Source organism: Antechinus flavipes, chromosome 3 (assembly GCF_016432865.1).
Source record: "Antechinus flavipes isolate AdamAnt ecotype Samford, QLD, Australia chromosome 3, AdamAnt_v2, whole genome shotgun sequence".
Classification (NCBI taxonomy): Eukaryota; Metazoa; Chordata; class Mammalia; order Dasyuromorphia; family Dasyuridae; genus Antechinus; species Antechinus flavipes.
The window spans coordinates 74021079-74039360 of record NC_067400.1 but is presented as its reverse complement, the minus strand read 5'-3'; the positions used below and the strand labels follow the sequence as shown (position 1 = coordinate 74039360).

The 18282-nt window shown below is 34.9% G+C and overlaps 1 protein-coding gene across 2 annotated transcripts in view; it reads right to left on the bottom strand.

Moving 5' to 3' along the window:
* Positions 1 to 3227: 3227 nt before the first annotated feature.
* The window catches only part of MYL1 (myosin light chain 1), a 30725-nt gene continuing 15670 nt past the window's right edge, over positions 3228 to 18282 (bottom strand). The window contains exons 2-7 of one of the 2 annotated variants that reach the window (XM_051983627.1): positions 17830 to 17857; positions 13852 to 13995; positions 11365 to 11538; positions 10594 to 10671; positions 5784 to 5826; positions 3228 to 3563 (exon numbers count right to left, since the gene is read on the bottom strand). In XM_051983627.1, coding sequence (XP_051839587.1) covers positions 5798 to 5826; positions 10594 to 10671; positions 11365 to 11538; positions 13852 to 13995; positions 17830 to 17857 — 453 coding nt within the window. In that variant the 3' untranslated portion in view covers positions 3228 to 3563; positions 5784 to 5797. Of the gene's footprint in view, positions 3564 to 5783; positions 5827 to 10593; positions 10672 to 11364; positions 11539 to 13851; positions 13996 to 17829; positions 17858 to 18131; positions 18157 to 18282 lie in introns of both variants that reach the window. The other variant, XM_051983628.1, reaches the window with a different exon arrangement.

The following is an 18282-nucleotide window of genomic DNA, read 5'->3' as shown; positions in this document are numbered from 1 at the left end:
TGTGTAATAGATTGTAACATGGGAGACAATTTGTAAATACTTTAAACTTAAACGGTGGATCTTTTGCCACTGGTGTGTTTCCATTAAAAACCTACAGAGTGGTGTAGAGGCTAGGATTTACATTCTTATTGACACTTTTAATTGTCAGATGCTTCTCCAAATTTGATCTATCCCTATGAACTTGTTTTTACATTCCAATAATGTTGTAAGCTACAACTGTGTAGTGTACAGTGAAATTTAAATACCATAAAAAACTGGGATCATTGAGCATACCGAGTTGGCTGGTGGCCCAAATAGTAAGGAAAAAAACTGCTCCTCAAAGAGACAAATGTGGGAAAGTGATTTCTAGAGCTCTAAAATCCCAGATGTCATGGAGACATTTCCTTTTTTGGGAAGCCATTAATCACTTCAGCTGTCCCAAGTATTCAAACTATTAAATTTCAAAAGCTGATTCCATGCCAAAAAAGGAAACAAAAACAAATTATGAGAGGGAGTTAAAGATGAATGAAATAATAAACTCAGTGGTGGGGGGAGGGGGGAAGGGAGAGAGACAGAGACAGAGAATATTTGGGAGAGGAAGAGAAAGAGGAAAAAAAGAGGAAGAAAGGAGAAAAAGCAGAAGAAAGAGAAGAGGAGAAAGAGAAGGAAGAAAAGGAGAAGGAAGAGATGAAGAAATGAGAAACGAGAACAGAACAAAGAGCTGGAGATATGTATTAATATGTATCTCTCAAGGATTTTCAATAAGAGGGATTAAAAAGCTCATGAGGACTTTTAAGATGTTCAGAACTTACTGGCAAAGCAAAAATTTAAAAAAATTGGTTAGCATTATTTAGATCCTGGTTTCTTAATTTGTGGGTTGTAACCCTATGTGGAGTGTTGCAATTGAATGTAAAGGTTATGAAACTATGATTTGTTATAGTAAATGTTTAATTTGTAAATCTATTTTATATATCTACATACCTGAGGTCACAAAAATTTCTTGGGGGGGGATGGTTTGAGTGGAAAAAGTTTAAGCAACCCTTGATTTAGACAAGATGCAAGAAATGTACTTTTACCTTAATTGTTTGCATATTTTAAATGACATTTCTTTGTGTAAACAGAGTTGGATGGGCTCAAGTAATTTAATCTAGCCTATATTTGGTCAAGAATTTCCCCTTCAAATGGCCAGAGTTGGGTTTGAAAACTTCATGTAGAAGAGATTACTCTGCCTCCAAAGGGAGCCTCCTCACTTTTGTATAATATTGTTGGGAAGATTTTCCATACTTTGGAAATTTCCACCAATGGCTCCAAATTCTGCCTTATGGAGATAAAAGAGAATAATTGTAACCCCTTTTTCACATGACACCTTCAAATACTGGAAAACCCACTACCATGACCCTCTTAAGTTTATCCTAGAAGGGAGAAAACACATCCAGGTGCTTATCAATGACCTTGAATTATCTCCATATTAAATTTCATTTTGTCTCTGGAGACATGACGCATATCTACTATTTTTTGGACCCAGTTTACTTTTTCCTTTCGGAGATTCAGATAAAAATGAATTGCCCTTCTAGAAAGGGGTTGAAAGCAGCCTTATTCTGTATACTTCGTGGGAATTAAAAAAATAAAACAAAACACCGTACACCAAAATAAAGTCAAAATGGGTTCATGATGTAGATATAAAGAATGAGATTATAAATAAATTAGAAGAACATAGGATAGTTTATTTTTCAGACCTGTGGAGGGGGAAGGAATTTGTGACCAAAGAATTAGAGATCATTATTGATCACAAAATAGAAAATTTTGATTATATTTAGTTAAAAATTTTTTATACAAACAAAACTAATGCAGACAAGATTAGAAAGGAAGCAAGAAACTGGGAAAACATTTTTACATTTAAGGGTCCTGTTAAAGACCTCATTTCTAAAATATATAAAGAAACTATTTCTAGTCATATGAGAAGATACTCCAAATCATTATTGATTAGGGAAATGCAAATTAAGATAACTCTGAGATTTTACTACACACCTCTCAGATTGGCTAAGATGACTGGAAAAGATAATGACATGACAAATGTTGGAGGGGATGTGGGAAAACTGAGTCACTGATACATTGTTGGTGTGATTGTGAATGGATCCAACCATTCTGGAGAGCAATTTGGAACTATGCTCAAAAAGTTTTCAAACTGTGCATATCCTTTGATCCAGCAATGTTACTATTGGGCTTATATCCCAAAGAGATACTAAAGAAGGGAAAGGGTCCCATATGTGCAAAAATGTTTGTGCAGTCCTTTTTGTAGTGACTACAAACTGGAAAATGAGCGGATGCCCATCAATTGGAGCATGGCCGAATAAATTGTGACATATGAATATTATTGTTCTGAAATGACCAGCAGGATAATTTCAAGGAAGCCTAGAGACTTATATGAACTGATGCTAAGTGAAATGAGCAGAACCAGGAGATCATTATACACTTCAACAATAATACTATATGATCAATTCTGATGGATGTGGCTCTCTTCAACAATGAGATGATTTAAACCAGTTCCAATTTTTCACTAATGAAGAGAATCAGATACACCCTCAGAGAGAACTATGGGAACTGAGTGTGGACTACAACATAGCATTTCCACTCTTTCTGTTATTATTTGCTTGCATTTTTATTTTTCTTCTCAGGTTTTTTTCTTTCTTTCTAGATCCAATTTTTTATGTGCAGCAAGATAACTGAATAAACATGTATACATATATTGTATTTAACATATACTTTAACATATTTAATATGTATTGAACTACCTGCCATTTAGGGGAGGAGGTAGAGGGAAGGAGGGGAAAAGTTGGAGCAGAAGGTTTTGCAAGGGTCAATGTTGAAAAATTACCCATGCATATGCTTTGTAGCTATAATAATTTTTAAAAAAAAAAAAGAAAAGAAAGAGGTTGTGGTAGACCATCACAGTTCTCTACTTTCTCATTACATATATTCATTCAGTTCTTCAGCTTGTTTAATATAGCAATACTTGATGTAGTTGCAGTCAGTGCTGAATTATCCTAGTTAAAATCCCTCTCCTTATAAACTAAGATGTAGCCACTATCTTCCTTCTCCTCTGGCTATCATCTATGTGACATAATCACCCTGTACGCAGTAAATACTGACTGAGACCCAAGCAGTCACAGAACCAAAAAATCCCAAAAAACCCAAAAGAACAACTCAGAATATAATAAGAAAAACAAAAACCATGTCATCACCAGAGATTGACCAAAGGGATTTATTGATTGTTGGATTCTTTCAAGGGTACTCATTTACCCATGGTGGATAGTCCTGAAAAAGTATTTAACTTAGACTTGAAACTTATAGAAATTTTGTCCAAGTTATTTGCAAACATTTAACTTGTGCAGTAGAAATGTAACTTGGGGATTCATAAAGAAACTAAAAAGGTACATAAAAAATTGGGGAGGCCTTCTGTATAGTACAATCCAAATTCCTTTGGTTTTTCCTGTCTTCTTGGTCAACTGATCTGGAAAGTTGAGTATGAATGTTCCTGAAGTTCTTGGCTTAATTTCCAGTCAGTCTTCATAGAGAAACTTGTTCTGTTAAAAATGGGGAAGTTAGAGTTAGATTTGTAAACACATAAAAAAAAGCGATAAGTAGCAGGCATTCTTGAGAATAAATAAGTAATTTGTTATTAAAAATCAAGCATTATTAAGTGTGAGGCACTGAAAATATTAAGGATATTAACAGAGAAACTTAAAACAAAGCCTGCCTTCAGAGAACTTCTATAGTTATCACTTCCACATTTCAACTTTCCTCATCACAGTTTTGATACAGCATTGGTCAGCATAAGAAATTAAATGGGAATTTTGGAGGAGTTTTGTGGATGCTTGTAGACAACACATGAAGCCCAGCAGATGACACAGAAAAAGTTTAGAAACTCAGAAATGCATATTGTATAATATCAACCCAAATTTTACAGTAAATACTATAACTACTTCATAAAAGAAAAATGAAAAAATCAGGCTTTTTCTCTGGTACAAAGGGAAGGCCAAAAATTTTTACCTAGATTTTCCACTGAGAGAATTATCATGCCCCTAATCTTGTTATATGGAAGGAATAGCTGTATTCTAATAGAGGAGACATGTAAATTAATAAGTAATTTTGTGACTTAGGTAGAATAATTGGAATGTAACCTTAGACAAAGTACCAGGGACTTTTTGGTTACAAAATTAGTGTGTCTTGGAAGTGCATAATCTTAGGCTATGATTCCATCTTGTACATTACTGAAACAAATAACTATTTAAGGCACTGACAGATCTTCATAATGGTTTTGTTTTTCATCCAGGCCTATGATTTATTTGTTTGTTTGTTTGTTTGTTTTATTTAATTTAATTAGGGGAAACTCCTAGTTTTGAAATTCCTTGAACCCCTAATTCATTTGTAATCTTAAAATTGTCAACAGACTCTGAGAGAGGTTATGACTGTTCCACCATGACACAGTTATTGGGTAACAACAGATGTAAGACTTGATTCTAAATCTTTCTTTATACAAGACCTGCACTATCCACCAGACTGTGATGCCCCTCATTTTTTTTTTCTTTTGAATAATCAATTGAATTCTGATAATCTTATCTAGCACATAACCCTATAACTATTTATGGAAGCTTCTTAGTTAATTATCATATGCTACTTCCCCTTTCCCCCAAATCTTGTTCCTCTAATTCTTTTTTTCTGGAATGTTATCTCCACTCTTCTCCCAGCTGAAATCCTATTTATCTTTCTAGGCAGAGCTCAAATAACACCTTCCCTTCTATTCCAGACAGTTCCTTTGCCTCTCTGCAAGTGAAAACACTCCCTCTGTACCACTCACCTAATATTACCATTCTCTCTTATAGTATCATTATTTGCCTTTTTATCTTATCTCTCCTGCTCTAACATAGCCAGTGGACCTCAAGGATAGTAGTGCCTTGGGTGTCTTTGAATCACAGTAAGTGGTTTGGCTGGCTTAGAGCAGGCTCTTAACAAAATGCTTGTTACATTCAAAATGAAACAAAATGGTGCTGGAGACAAAAAAATACTTAGAGTTTAAAAAGTTTCCAATCTTGTCCTTTACTTATCATCCTTCATAAGTGTGGAGGAGGGGAAGGGAACCACTGATTTGTCATCAGGAAAATAAGCTTTTATACACTTAACCTGTATTATTTTGAATACTAGTTATTTGTGTATGTGACACTTCTCTCCCTACCCCAACCCCAACCCTTTGCATTGTAAGTGCCTCAAGGGAAGGAGTAGGGCATTATTTGTGTATACCCCAACTAATGTCTCTCATACATTTGTCTCTAGGTTGAAAATATTTTGCATGTATATGAGTGAAATTGCAGGATTTAATTTTAAAATAGTTGTCAAGTATTTAAGCTGGTACTCTACTGATCAATAGATATCTTACTTTTGGCAAGGAGGGGAAAGTTTTTGGTTAATGTGGACAGTTTGGGGTTACAACCAAATTATATGACCTACTTCTATACTGAATCTATGATTTTGTAGCATTTTGCTCTAATTAAAGACATTAACCAATAACATTGCTTAATTTTGTATGGTGAAAGCTAAAGAATATAAAGGAAAGAATATGTACTATTTTTTCAGACAGACACAACTATAAGGAAACCATAATTCAAAATGCAATTATATCAAATAGCTGGTGTTCTTGAGTAGTGGTTCTTAATTGGAATGAACTTAATTATATCTGTAGGAGACACAATCCTCAAACAAAGGACAAAGTCAAATAAATCATGCAGATTAAAGGGATGCTATTTTACCTTGAGAGTTCCATTTATATAGACATGATGTGTTTGACAAAGGCTGTGGAATAATACAATAATAGTGTTAGAGAATTACCAAAGTTTCATAAAAGGTTTATATACAGTCTTCTAAATCCTAATTATTTTCTGCTATGAGACTAGAAGGTTTAGTACATGGGTATCTGTTACCATTTGTGTAATTCAGTCTTCCAAGCTGGTCTTATTTTTATCTTAATAGACAGGTGATGAGTTTAGTATCCTTAGAATACAAGCCTTAGTGAATCTTAGATATATACATGTATTTAAAATACATGTTATGTTTTAATCCATGCACATTTTACAAAGTTATAGAGCTTCAAAAATATGTATTTATAGGAAGTCTGTTAATACAGAAATGAACAGCTGGCATTTGATAATGGGATTTGGATTTCTGTTGTATGGCTTAGCATAAAGAAATGACAAGACACCTGGAGTATACCTAAGAAAGCCTGATAAGAATGTAATTGCCTTATGCCTTGCAAATCTAATCAAAAGGGCTTTAAATTGAAAAGACAAGGAGGCTGGGGGAAGGGGAAAACTACCAGTGTACATGCACCAAGCTAGATACCATGAAGAATAGCTAGAGTGTAGGAAGAATAGCAGTTGAGCTACTCAGCTTTTTATAGGAGATAAAAATCAGCAGAAGGAACTAGTAGTTATAATATATGTAGCCTCGAATGTCTATTCATAAATACAAACCATAAAGGCAATAAGTGGGGTGAAATAAGAGACAGCTAGATGACACAGTGGATAAAGTATAGGGTCTGGAGTTATAAAGACTCGTCTTCCTGAGTTCAAATCTGCCCCAGACACTATATGACCCTGGGCAAGTCACTTAATCCTGTTTGCCTCAGTTTTTTTAATCTATAAAATAAACTGGAGAAGGAAATAGCAAACCACTCCAGTAATTTTGCCAAGAAAATCCCAAATGGATCACAGACTTAGCCACAATTGAAATGACTGAAAAATAAGAACAATGAAATGAATTAGAATGCAAATTTGACCTCTCACGGGTGTCATAATCTTGGTGGGATAAGATCTATAGTTCTGGAGGGATATACTTTATTCACAAAGTGTGATAAAGAATTTGAAGGGGGAGGGAAACAAGGTAGTAGTATATATTAAGAAGATATGCTTTTATGAGAAGATAATACTATGAATTTAGAAGAGAAAAACATGGTGTCAACACTTGGAAGTAAGTTTTATCATCAAAGTATACTACAGACTACTACTTCTAAAGAAATAGATGAGGAGTTTAGGAAAGATCATAAACCTGGAAAAGAGTCGTGGCATAGTAGAGATAAAGAACATAGATTATCCAGATATCTGCTTGAGTTGTCTACAGAGAAGCAGAGGAGTTAATAATTTCCAGATTTACATTAAAAGGAATTTTATCCTTCCAAAAGATAAAAAGAAATAAAAAGACGTGCAATTCTAGGTCTGATTCTTGCCAAAAAGGGAAAAATTAGTTGCCCAAGGTGAGAGCAAACTAACGTGGTTGAGGGAAAGACGTGAACGTTCAGTGCCTAGAATTTGTGTTAGAGGAGGGGAAATTCACGAGTAGTTTGACATGTATGCTAGGCTGGGGAGGGCAGGTTTTAAGGGATTTAGAGAAAGAATGTGATCCAATGCTTTAATATGATACAGAAGAAGTCAGTCTTAGAGGGATGGGATATTTTTCAGCATAAAGTTCAGAAGATAGAGAACAATTCCATTGAGGAAGAAAAAAAGGAGTATCCAAAGAGACTGGTGTGGATGTATAAAAAACAGATTACAAATATGTATATATGTGCATATGTGTATGTATGTGTATTGTGTGTTTGTGTGTGTAGGTCAGAAGACAGAGGCAGGGGCAGGTAATAGGATGAATCAGAGTGTGAAGAAGATTTGTAAGAACAACTTAAAAAAGTGGTAAAGCCCAGGGTGAACAGAAGTTGTTTCTTTCCCCTCCCTCTACCATCTATATTTACAAGAGAAAGTTCAAAGAAAGGCCTGGATTTTGCGGGATGATGGGGATTATTAGTGGTCACCGATGAGGGAGAGAGGGAAAACTTATTTGGACTAGAAAAAATAGAACAAATGTCCAAATAAATGATAATAGTGAATTGATACCCAAAATAAGATAGTGAAGAGATAAAGAGAAATCACTTAGCTTCCCCTTCAAGAATTCAAGTCAATTGGCTAAATCCAATTAAGTTCTGGTTTCATATTTTTCTAGTTTATTTTCCATGTAACTATCAAATCAATATGGCTGAATCGGTGGTCTGATCTTGTCACTCCATTGCTCAAAAAATTCTAACGATCCTTCTTATCTCTAGAATGAAATGTGAATTCCTTTTCTTGACTTTTAAGCAACTCCAACCTTCCTCCTCAGTTTTATTACACAGAATTTTCCTTCATAGTTTCAACCAAACTGAGCTTGGATGTTACATTCCATTCTCTTCCTCTGGACTTTGAAACAGGCAAAGAGAAATGCCTTCCCTTTGACCCTTTATCTGTCTGAATCTGTTTCCAGAGTCAACCAAAAGTTAGCTTCCATCTGAGACCTAACTTGGGTTATTACTTTGTTATTACTAATCTATAATTACTCAAATAGAATGTAAACTCCTTGAGGTCAGGGGATGTTTTATGTCTTTGATTATCCATTGGTAGGTAGTAGGTGCTTATGAAGTGTTGAATGAGTAAACCAAGTTACATTCTTAGTTAATGAAAATACTAATTGATGGGATCACTGAGCCACTATCATATACCTGAATAACTGAGAGACTGCAGAAAATAGTATAGGGTCCTGCAATATTGGACAAAAGTACATATCCAAATTTTTAAAAAATAAAATAAAAAGGTAAAGAATAGAGTCTACAAAGTATAGGCCAGAAGCTGGAATTTAGTAATGGATTTTTTCTAGAAATTAAGAGATCGTCAGTTAACATCTAGAAAAGGAGAGGTCCCTACAAAGAGCCAGCCTAACTTCATCAAGGACAAATGAAGCCAGGTCAAACTTATTTCCATTTGTGGACAGTTACTAAATTATTAGATAAGAAGGCTACAGTTGATACAATCTTCAAGATTCAAGCAGTTAATAAACTACAAGCAGATACAATCTACAAGATTCAAGTAATTAATAAACACAGCTTTTCTGCTATTCTTGTGGAAAATATGGAAAGATGAGGACTAGGTGATAATACAATTAGATTTGTAAATGGTTGAATAGCCTGACTCAAAGAATAGTCATTAATGCTTCTTGGCAGAAGGACTCTAGTAGAGTAGCTCTGTAACGTTCAACATTTTTCTAATGACTTGGATAAAGGCAATTATGGCAGACTCATCCAGTTTGCAAATGACACAAATCTGTGAGAAATCAATAACACACTGGAGGGGAAAATCAAGATCCAAAAAAATATTGGCAGACTATAAAATGGTGTTGAATCTATTCAGATGAAATTTAATGGGGATAAGTGTAATGTATTATACGTGTGCTCTGAAAAAAAAATCAGCTTTATATGTATTAGATTTGGGAGATATGATTGGAAAGTAGTTTGTCTGAAAAAGATCTGGGTTTTTTTAATTGGCCTTCAGGCTCAATATGATTCAACAGTATCCTATGGGAGCCAAAAATGGTAATGAAATCAGTAATAATTCCACTCTATTCTTGTACTAATAAGGCCACTGCTGGAGCACTATATTCTGTTCTGGATATGCTTTTTCAAGAATGACATTGATAAATGGGAGAATGTCCAGGGAAATGCCATTAGAATGGTGAAAGATCCTTGAGTCTGGGCCAAAAGAGGAATGTTTAAAGGAATTGAGAATATTGATTCTGGAGAAGAGAAGAGACAATAACTGTCTACAAGTACAGGAAAGATTATACTTGTTCTTTTTGGTCCCTGAAAGGATAACTAACAGGAACAGCAGGAGTTGCTGAAAGGCAAATCTAAGTTTGATGTAAAGGAAAAAAAATACTTCCCAGCAATTGATGGGTAGTGGGTTTGAATGATCACTTTGGGATGTGTTGTAGTGAGGATTTTTCTTCTCCAGCTCATTTTATAGAAGAAAAAACTGAATCCAACTTAATTAAATGATTTGCTCAGGGTCGCAGAACTAGGAAATGCTGAGGCCAGATTTGAACTCATGAAAATGAGTGGTACCGATTCCAAGCCCAGTGTTCTAGTCACTGCTCCACCCAGCTGTTCCAGGAAGATACTTTGCCATTTTAAGAAACTTTTTTTTAAACTTAAGAGTGCAAAAATTTCAAATTTAGTGTGCACTGATGGGGATCTTACCTCGTAATCATATAGTCCCTAACCCAGTCTTTTATAGTCAATACTCAAATGGCTCTGGAGTGTCCCGAATTTGGATGTTCCTGCAACCATGCAGACTGGAACCCACTGGAATCAATGCCCGCCCAGCCTATGTGACTCTTGTCTATTTTCTCTCATATGTTTGCCACAAGGGGTCCACTCAATGAGCTGGAGGTCCTTTTTTTGGTTGTTTTCCTTTGACATCTCAATGACTCTTGAAAGTAATAAACTATACAATTTATTATTGTGTAGTAAATTATATGGGAAGAATGAGTCCCAGGGAAATCAGTCATTTTCCATTCAGAGGACTTAGTCAGACCCACCATGAGGTAAGAAATGTTTCATCTCAATTGTCTTATCTATAAAATGGCGCCTACCTCCCAGGATTGTTGTGAGGATAAAATCAGATATTTGTAAACCTTAAAGGGCTATTATTAAATAATAGCTATTATCATTATCATGACAACAAAGAAGAGTATTCCAGAGCCTACCTTCATAATTGATGCAGCCATTGGAGTCTTCTTGACCTGCCAACAGGGCTTCCACCTCCTCTTCCTTCATCTTTTCACCTGGAAGAGGAAAAAAAAAAGGTTGTAGCTGTTCAGAAATAAGAACAAAAAGCACTTTCCTGACACATCCCAACCTGTTTTTCTAATTTTGTTCAGTAATGCTAATTTGAGAAGTAAGTGGATAAATGGCTAGTCTTAGAGTTAAGAAGACTTAGACTAAAGACCTGCCTTTGACAAATCTGGTTGTGTGATGGTGAGCAAGTCTTTTAACCTCTTGGGGTCCCAGACAGTTCTCTAAATTATAGAGGAATATCTAATGTAGATTAGGGAAAGGATTTTCCACACTGGGATTTCCTAGATACTAATGAAATTACTTATCTAGAACCTTCATGCACTTGCTCCTCTCCATTCTAGTTTTTAGGGGTAAAAAAAAAATATTTTTGAATATTTGAATAAATACCACAATGCATTTATATTCTTATGAATTAAGATTATTAAAGTTCTATTATTCTATCCTCTAAGACCTGCCTCTTAGAAGTAGATTCTTTTAACCAAGTTCTGACATCCTAAAAATAAATTTTGAGACTGATTGGCCAAAGTTCTCAGTGATTTTTTTTCTCCTTGTTGCTAGTTATCAATTGTACTTTGGAACATTTCCCTTCTTTGCACTGATTAAGTCTCCCTTAACCAATTTCCCTCTTTCTTCTTCACAGCCAGTCTTTATGATGGCTTTAGGAAATCAGGGGTACTTACCCAGGGTAGCTAGCACATGGCGAAGTTCAGCACCCATGACTGTACCATTGCCCTCCTTGTCAAAGACACGCAACCCTTCAACAAAGTCTTCATAACTTCCCTGGTCTTTGTTGTTGGAAATAGCCTGCATCATGGGCAGGAACTGCTCAAACTCAATTTTCTTGGCATTCAGCTCTGAAAGAAATGTCACCATTTTGAGATTTATGAACCCTATAAGATCTATCAGCTCTTCAGCTTAATGTGGGTTTCAGAACAAGATGACCCTATTCTCTTATGCTATCTATAATAGCTGCTCAAGTTTGTAGATAAGGGAACTAAAAAAAGCCCCCAAACAATATTTAATCTACACTTAAAATGATAAACTTTTAAATAGGAGATTATTTTTAAATGGAGAAGCAATATAAAAGTCTGTTGAGATGCTATAAACATATAATACTTCAAAAATAAGATTGGAATAGAGTGAATTCGAAATGGAACTTTTTAATAATTCTGTCTGTTAAGTCCCTACTGTGTGCCAGCTTGCTATGCAAAGTATTTTCTTCTTAAAAGTATTGAAGAAAAAAGTAGAGAAGGAAGGTAGCAGGAGATTGAGAAGCAGCGTGGTACAGTGGGAAGAAAATGGTAGCTCTGAGTTCAGATTCTAGTTCTGTCACTTTCCATCTTTAAGGAAATCACCATCTCACTATCTTTTGTTTCTCACCTATAAATGAGAGGGTTGAACTACCTAACCTCTAAAGTTCTTTCTAGCTTTAAGTCTAAGTCTAATATAAGTCTGGACTTAATTCTTGAAGTCCAAAATTCTGTAGATGGGAAAGCTTTCTTTGACATATTTTAGCAATCTGTAATGCCCTCCAGACTTTGAGTACCCACCTGACCATGACAAAATAGTAAAATGGCTTTAGTCATTTATATACAGAGGAAGGAAATTATTTCTACATATAAACCATATTTTCCCTCCTCCAGAGTGCTCTCTTAAGATGAAAATTAAATTGGAGAGCAAAGATTAAAACAGATTGAGTTTTGAATGCTGAAGAAATGAGCTACATTAATCTAATCATTCCATGGTCAAAGATGGATGTTTAATTAGAAAAAAAGGCATTTTAAAAATAAGATTTTTACCTCTGTTCTCTCACCTTATCTCATGCTCAAGATATTTTTAGCATGATTAACTTGATAAAATTCATCCTGGGGAGGTTTAGGGTAGAAAGAGAGAAAAATCTGGATATAATGGTGATTTAATAGCTAGTGTTTATAATAATGATTTATAATATAATAATAAAACACTCAAAGATTTGTAAAGTGCTTTCCTGGGGCAACTAGGTGGTGTAGAGGATGGAGAACAGGGCTTGGAGTTAGAGAGAATCATTTCCTGAATTGAAATCTGGTCTCAGACACTATTGTGTGACCCTGGGCAAATTATTTAATCCTATTTGCCTCAGTTTCTATAAAAATGAACTGGAGAATGGAATGGTGAACTGCTCCAGGATTTTTGCCAAAAAACCCCAAATGGGATTATGAAGACTTGGACACAACTGAAAAATGACTGAATAACAACAACGTAATTTATAATAATAGCTAGCATTTATATAACGGTTTGTAAAGTATTTTTACCCTGGAGTAATTTGACGATTCCTTCTCCAGCTCATTTTATAGATGAGGAAATTGGAGTAAATAGGGTTAAGTGACTTGCTCAAGGTCACACAGCTAGTGTCTGAGGCTAGTTTTAACTGACTCCAGATCTGGTGCTCTGTCCACCAGGTCACCTCGCTGCTCTAAATGTCTACTCTATGCTAATGGCTGATTATCACTGAAGAAGGACTGATTTCTCAATTAATGGGTGTGAATTTTGCAAAACATATTCTTCACTGATTTTTACAACATTTTACTCGTAAAAGTACAAAAATATATCTGAATTCAAATTTCAAAGTCCATTGGGATCTTCTACAAATGGAAGCTATTGTTATCAAGTCTACTCTATTTAATCATAGATTCTTTGGAGATTGCTAAGGAATATACTGAGTGCAGATTGATATTTTAAAAATTAATTTAAAAATTTAAAAATGTCTGCATGAGTCATCAAAACCACTGTATTCCCATTTCTGTGTTTTCCAAGAATGAAGCAATGTAGTGTGTGTGTGTGGGGGGGGGGGGGGGGGAGGGGGGAAGGGAAGCAGCCTTTGAATTAGAAAGAGCTGCATTCCAGTCCTGCACACACTCCACATGACTCAACTTCAGTCTTGTGCCACTGAAATAATTATAAATGTTGTTGATCTGTGTTGTGGCTAGGAATTTTTATACAAATAATTCTCTACATTGATCAAATCATAGAACTAGCAATTCCCCACATCATTTATGACCATCTTACTATTTCAATGGAGAAGCTACAGTACAAGGAAGTGAGTTATTTGAAGCCTAGGCTATGGAACCTGATATGACCTGAACATAACAGGTTTTCAGTTTCTCGAAGACATTGCTTTCATTACCTACCTTCGTTGCTGGGATTTCCCAGAACCTTCTTGACCTCTGCATTGGTTGGGTTGGTACCCAGAGCTCGCAGGACATCACCAACTTGGCCTAATGTGATCTTGCTTTCGCCAGTCCTGTCAAAGAGGAGGAAAGCCTCCTTGAAGTCTGTAGGAAGAGAGCAGGTATGTTATTCAGGGATTACTTTTTACCACAGATCTTTCAGTTAAAAATGACCTATAATGCTTCTGGTCAAGCCAGAATGACAGTTTTAATTCTTAAAAAACTTCTAGGTCTTCTTTTCTTAAATATTCTTTTCTTCAAATAGCAACTATTATCAATGTCCTCATTATATTCTCACTTGCCTTGTCTGTCATTGCCTCTGGAGATTACAAAACTGCTTTTAAAACCTCTCTTTATAAATCCCTTTTATCTATTTCACAAAAAGGCAATTCATGCCATATTTATTCCTTTTTTGCTCATTTAATCTATATTTGCTACTTTGATGAACAGTTACGGGTTCATTTCTCTTAAAGGGCAATAGATTCCTCTTCTGGCTTTGCCATTTATAAGCTATGAGACAAAACTGTGAGTCATTTCACTGAGTGTCAGTTTCCATATCTGTAAAATGGATATAGTAAAGACAAAATAGTATTTTAATTGTCAACCTTACAAAATCTCTATAAGGCAAACACTTGTTAAGCTCAAAGTGCTTGAGCTATTGTTACAGGTGACCTTAGGAGTCCTGGGACTCATTTTATTATTACTAATCATTAATATCTCTCTTCCTTTCTTCCTTCCTTTCTTTCTTCTTTCCTTCCTTCCTTCCTCTCTTTTTTTCTTGCTTTTTTCCTTTCTTTTTCTTCCTTTTCTTTTCGAGTAAGTAATTGAACAGTTTTAGTTATGTAAAATCTAAGTCAAAATTTTCATAATAAACCTACAGGTTTCTTAAGGTCCTAGTTCCTTTCATTGATTAAAGTGCAATAGGACAATAGTTTTCCTGAAGGCAAATGATGAACTCAGAGGCCTATAAATTCCCAGGTCAAAGTATCCAAGCCAAACGGATTGGGTTCACGGATTTAGGTTGCCACAGAGCTAAATGCAATCTATTTAGATCATTTTTCTAAGTTTTTTTTCCCTGAATTTTATCCCTTCATCATATAACAAATATCATATTCCAGCATCAACGTGCATCTCAAAGATACTAAATTACATAATAATAATAGTATTTATATAGCACCTACTATGTGTCAGGCATTGTGCTAAACACTTAACATAATATCTTACTTGATCCTCACAATAACTGTGGGAGATGGGTGCTATTATTATCCCTATTTTACAATTGAGGAAACTGAGGCAGAAAGATTAAGTGATTTGCCTGGGGTCATATAACTAGTAAGTCATATAATTAAGCTTGAACTCAGTTTCCTGATTCCAGGCCCTTTGCTCTATGTATCATAGTGCCTTCAGCTTTTCTACTCAGTATTATAATTTGATTTCATAAGCAGCTCTATTTAAAAATTTAACCCCCAATCTCTAGAGAAAGTGAGCATTGACTGGATAAAGAAATGAGTGGTATAAGATAAAGCTAGAGTCATAATTACATCAAGAGGGCATTGGAGCAGGTTGTCATAGAAGACAAGAGTTCAGGAATATACTTTTGGGGGTGGGAGAAAAAGACAAGAAGCATTTTTTGGCATATGTGAATGTCACCAAAAAACACGCTACATTTCTGAAAGATGTGAATATCGTCCTTTAACCTTGAAATTTAACTCTGTCTGGACAATTATCCTGTCAAACTAAAAGATCATTAGTTTAGGAACATTCATTGGCCAACGACTAAGAGTTTTTACTCCTTTAATACGAAACCACAGTTTTAAAGCAGATTACACTGTGCAGCATTTGCAATAAAGACTCAACATTTCTGTGACCAGTTCTAAGAGAACACACTACAAGTGCTGATAGATGATCCACAAGTCATGAGTCATCATGTTCTCTTTCATCTTCTTTAATGGACTTGTGAAATAGGAGTCTTTTGGTACTGGTGTTAGTCCTCCATATACAGTCTGCTTAGGTTGACTATCACCCTAGTCAAACTGCTGATGCAAGAAGAGGATTTTATGGATTGTAACAAGATAGCTTCAAAGCTAACCCTCTCTACTTTAAATGCTGAGACCAAAAACAGACTCTCCCCGATCAGTTTCCTTCTTGGATAAGAAAACTTGCTTTAATTGGAAATCTTAAGCAATGCTAGACTCTCTAAGAATCTTAGATTCTCTGAGGAGTTCTTCAGAAGAACCAGAAGGTCTTCAGATGTTGTAAATATTTCATATTTCCTGGTTACACTTTTTTTAGGGACTTCAGTGCTCAATCTTGATACATTCAAAACTAAATTATACCAACAGATCTATGTAACTTTCACAATATTTCTGATTCTGAAGTTTGAACTTCCAGGCATGAGAGAAAAAAAAAATGACCCCTTAAATAATGTCTATTTTTTTCTTGAAATTTAAAACAAGTTTAATAGATACAATGAAGTGACTTAATGTGGACCAACCCAATCCTTTTGTCTCCTAAATGGGTTTTAATTGTTCCATAGCTTAGCCCTATAATGATATAACAGTAATAATTAAATTGCAAGTTAGACATTGCAGAGGACCATAGGAGAAAGGAATATAGGAAGACCATGTCACCTACTCAATTGAAGTGTCTTAAGAAAACAAAGTGAAATTTATACTGAGAGGAAGAAAAAAGAAGTAGAATCTCCCAGTGATTTTTTTTTTTTTTTGAAGTGTCTGCTATGTTTTCTATCACATTGTTCTAAAATTCTAGTTAGCTTCATATGATTCTTTGGTGTCTTTATGAAACCATCAACTATCTTGTAATTTTTCCAGGAATGATCCTTATTCTGTCTGAATTGACAAAAACATCAATATTTTCAGACCTAGATTTAAGACTTTTTTGTCTTTTTCTTTTTTTTTTTTAATAAATACGTTAAGTTTTAAAAATTAAGCAGTGTGACTAGTCATTATAATTTATACATAGGGTAGGATGTTACCAATTTTACAGGTGCCTCCCTTTCAGTTCATTGGGTTTCCATGATAAAAATGTTCCCTGAAAATACCAAAATACCAAATATAACAAAGAACTGTCAAGGAATAGTATATTCTTATATAAATAGGAATATTAAAGGATATTAGTGTTCCTGTTGGACAAAATTCTTTCAAGAAAAAAAAAGGAAAAAAAATAAGACATATTTTTAGAGGAAAGCAAGAAATGGATCTGTTGAACCAAAATGGGAAGATCTTATAGTGCTCTTTTTCTCTGTTTCAAAAGAATCAACATTGTATGTTTTATTCCTTTAATACGAACACTTTCTTAATGTTCATTAAATTGAATCTTGAATGTTTTAGTCAGTCCTGTTTATATGAAGAACATGGCCATTATTTAACATCAAGCATAGCCTGATAGAAAGTATGCCGATTTTCTACGTAAACAATACAACTTGATTTGGTTGTTTGTTTTTTTCAGTCAAAACATAGAGATGATTATTACAAGATGAAAAAGGAAGTAGTGATAAGCCAATGGTTTTCTTTCTCTGAGTAATTTAGGCAGTCAAATTTAACAAGTTAGATCCCCTAAGAATTCTTTTGGGGTCTTAGATGACCAAATTAACTAGCTGAGTGGTCAAATAATTTTGGTAGCTACTGGGTACAATTGGCTTTAATTTATTAAAAACAAATCAATATATCAGATAAACGCTACCAGTTGAAAACATTTCCTTTTTGTCCACCTAGAGATCTTTTGGCCGCAGTTCACAAACCTAAGACTCACTCTTGTTAAATGTTTATATTTAGAGAAGACTTCAGCTCAGTCTACCTATTATGGTAGGCAAGCCTAAAGGGGATAATTAGGGAGAGATTAGCTCTTCCTGATAGTCAGTTTTTCCACATGCCTTTTTGAAGAGGGCACCCATAGTAACAACAATCTGATTTAACTTACCATCCTGTTGCTCTTTAGAAAACTCGATCTGTTAGAAAGACATTAACCACAAAGAACTGTTTAACCAAACAGGTTCCTGATATTTCTGTGTTATCTAGCTGATTCCATGAGTCTATCTTTAGAGTAGGCTCCCAAATAAGCCCACTCTTTGGATTTCCCATGTAGCATAGATATTAATAGGAACAGCATGAAGCAAAATGCCTTGAAGGTTAGTGAAGAGCTAGGACTGGGGAGGTGAGATACTATCATTTCACCCCAGCCCTAGAAAAAGTTTTTTTTGTTTGTTTGTTTGTTTCACTTACCAGCGATCTGGTCAGCACTGAAGGACTGCAGTGAAGAGAGGAAGAAAAAAAAAAAAGATAGAGCTAATAACTGTTGAAAATGCATTGACAGAATCAAGAGTATTCTATTTAGTTTTCTAAATACAGAGGTGGTGAAAGTAGTCTACATTGA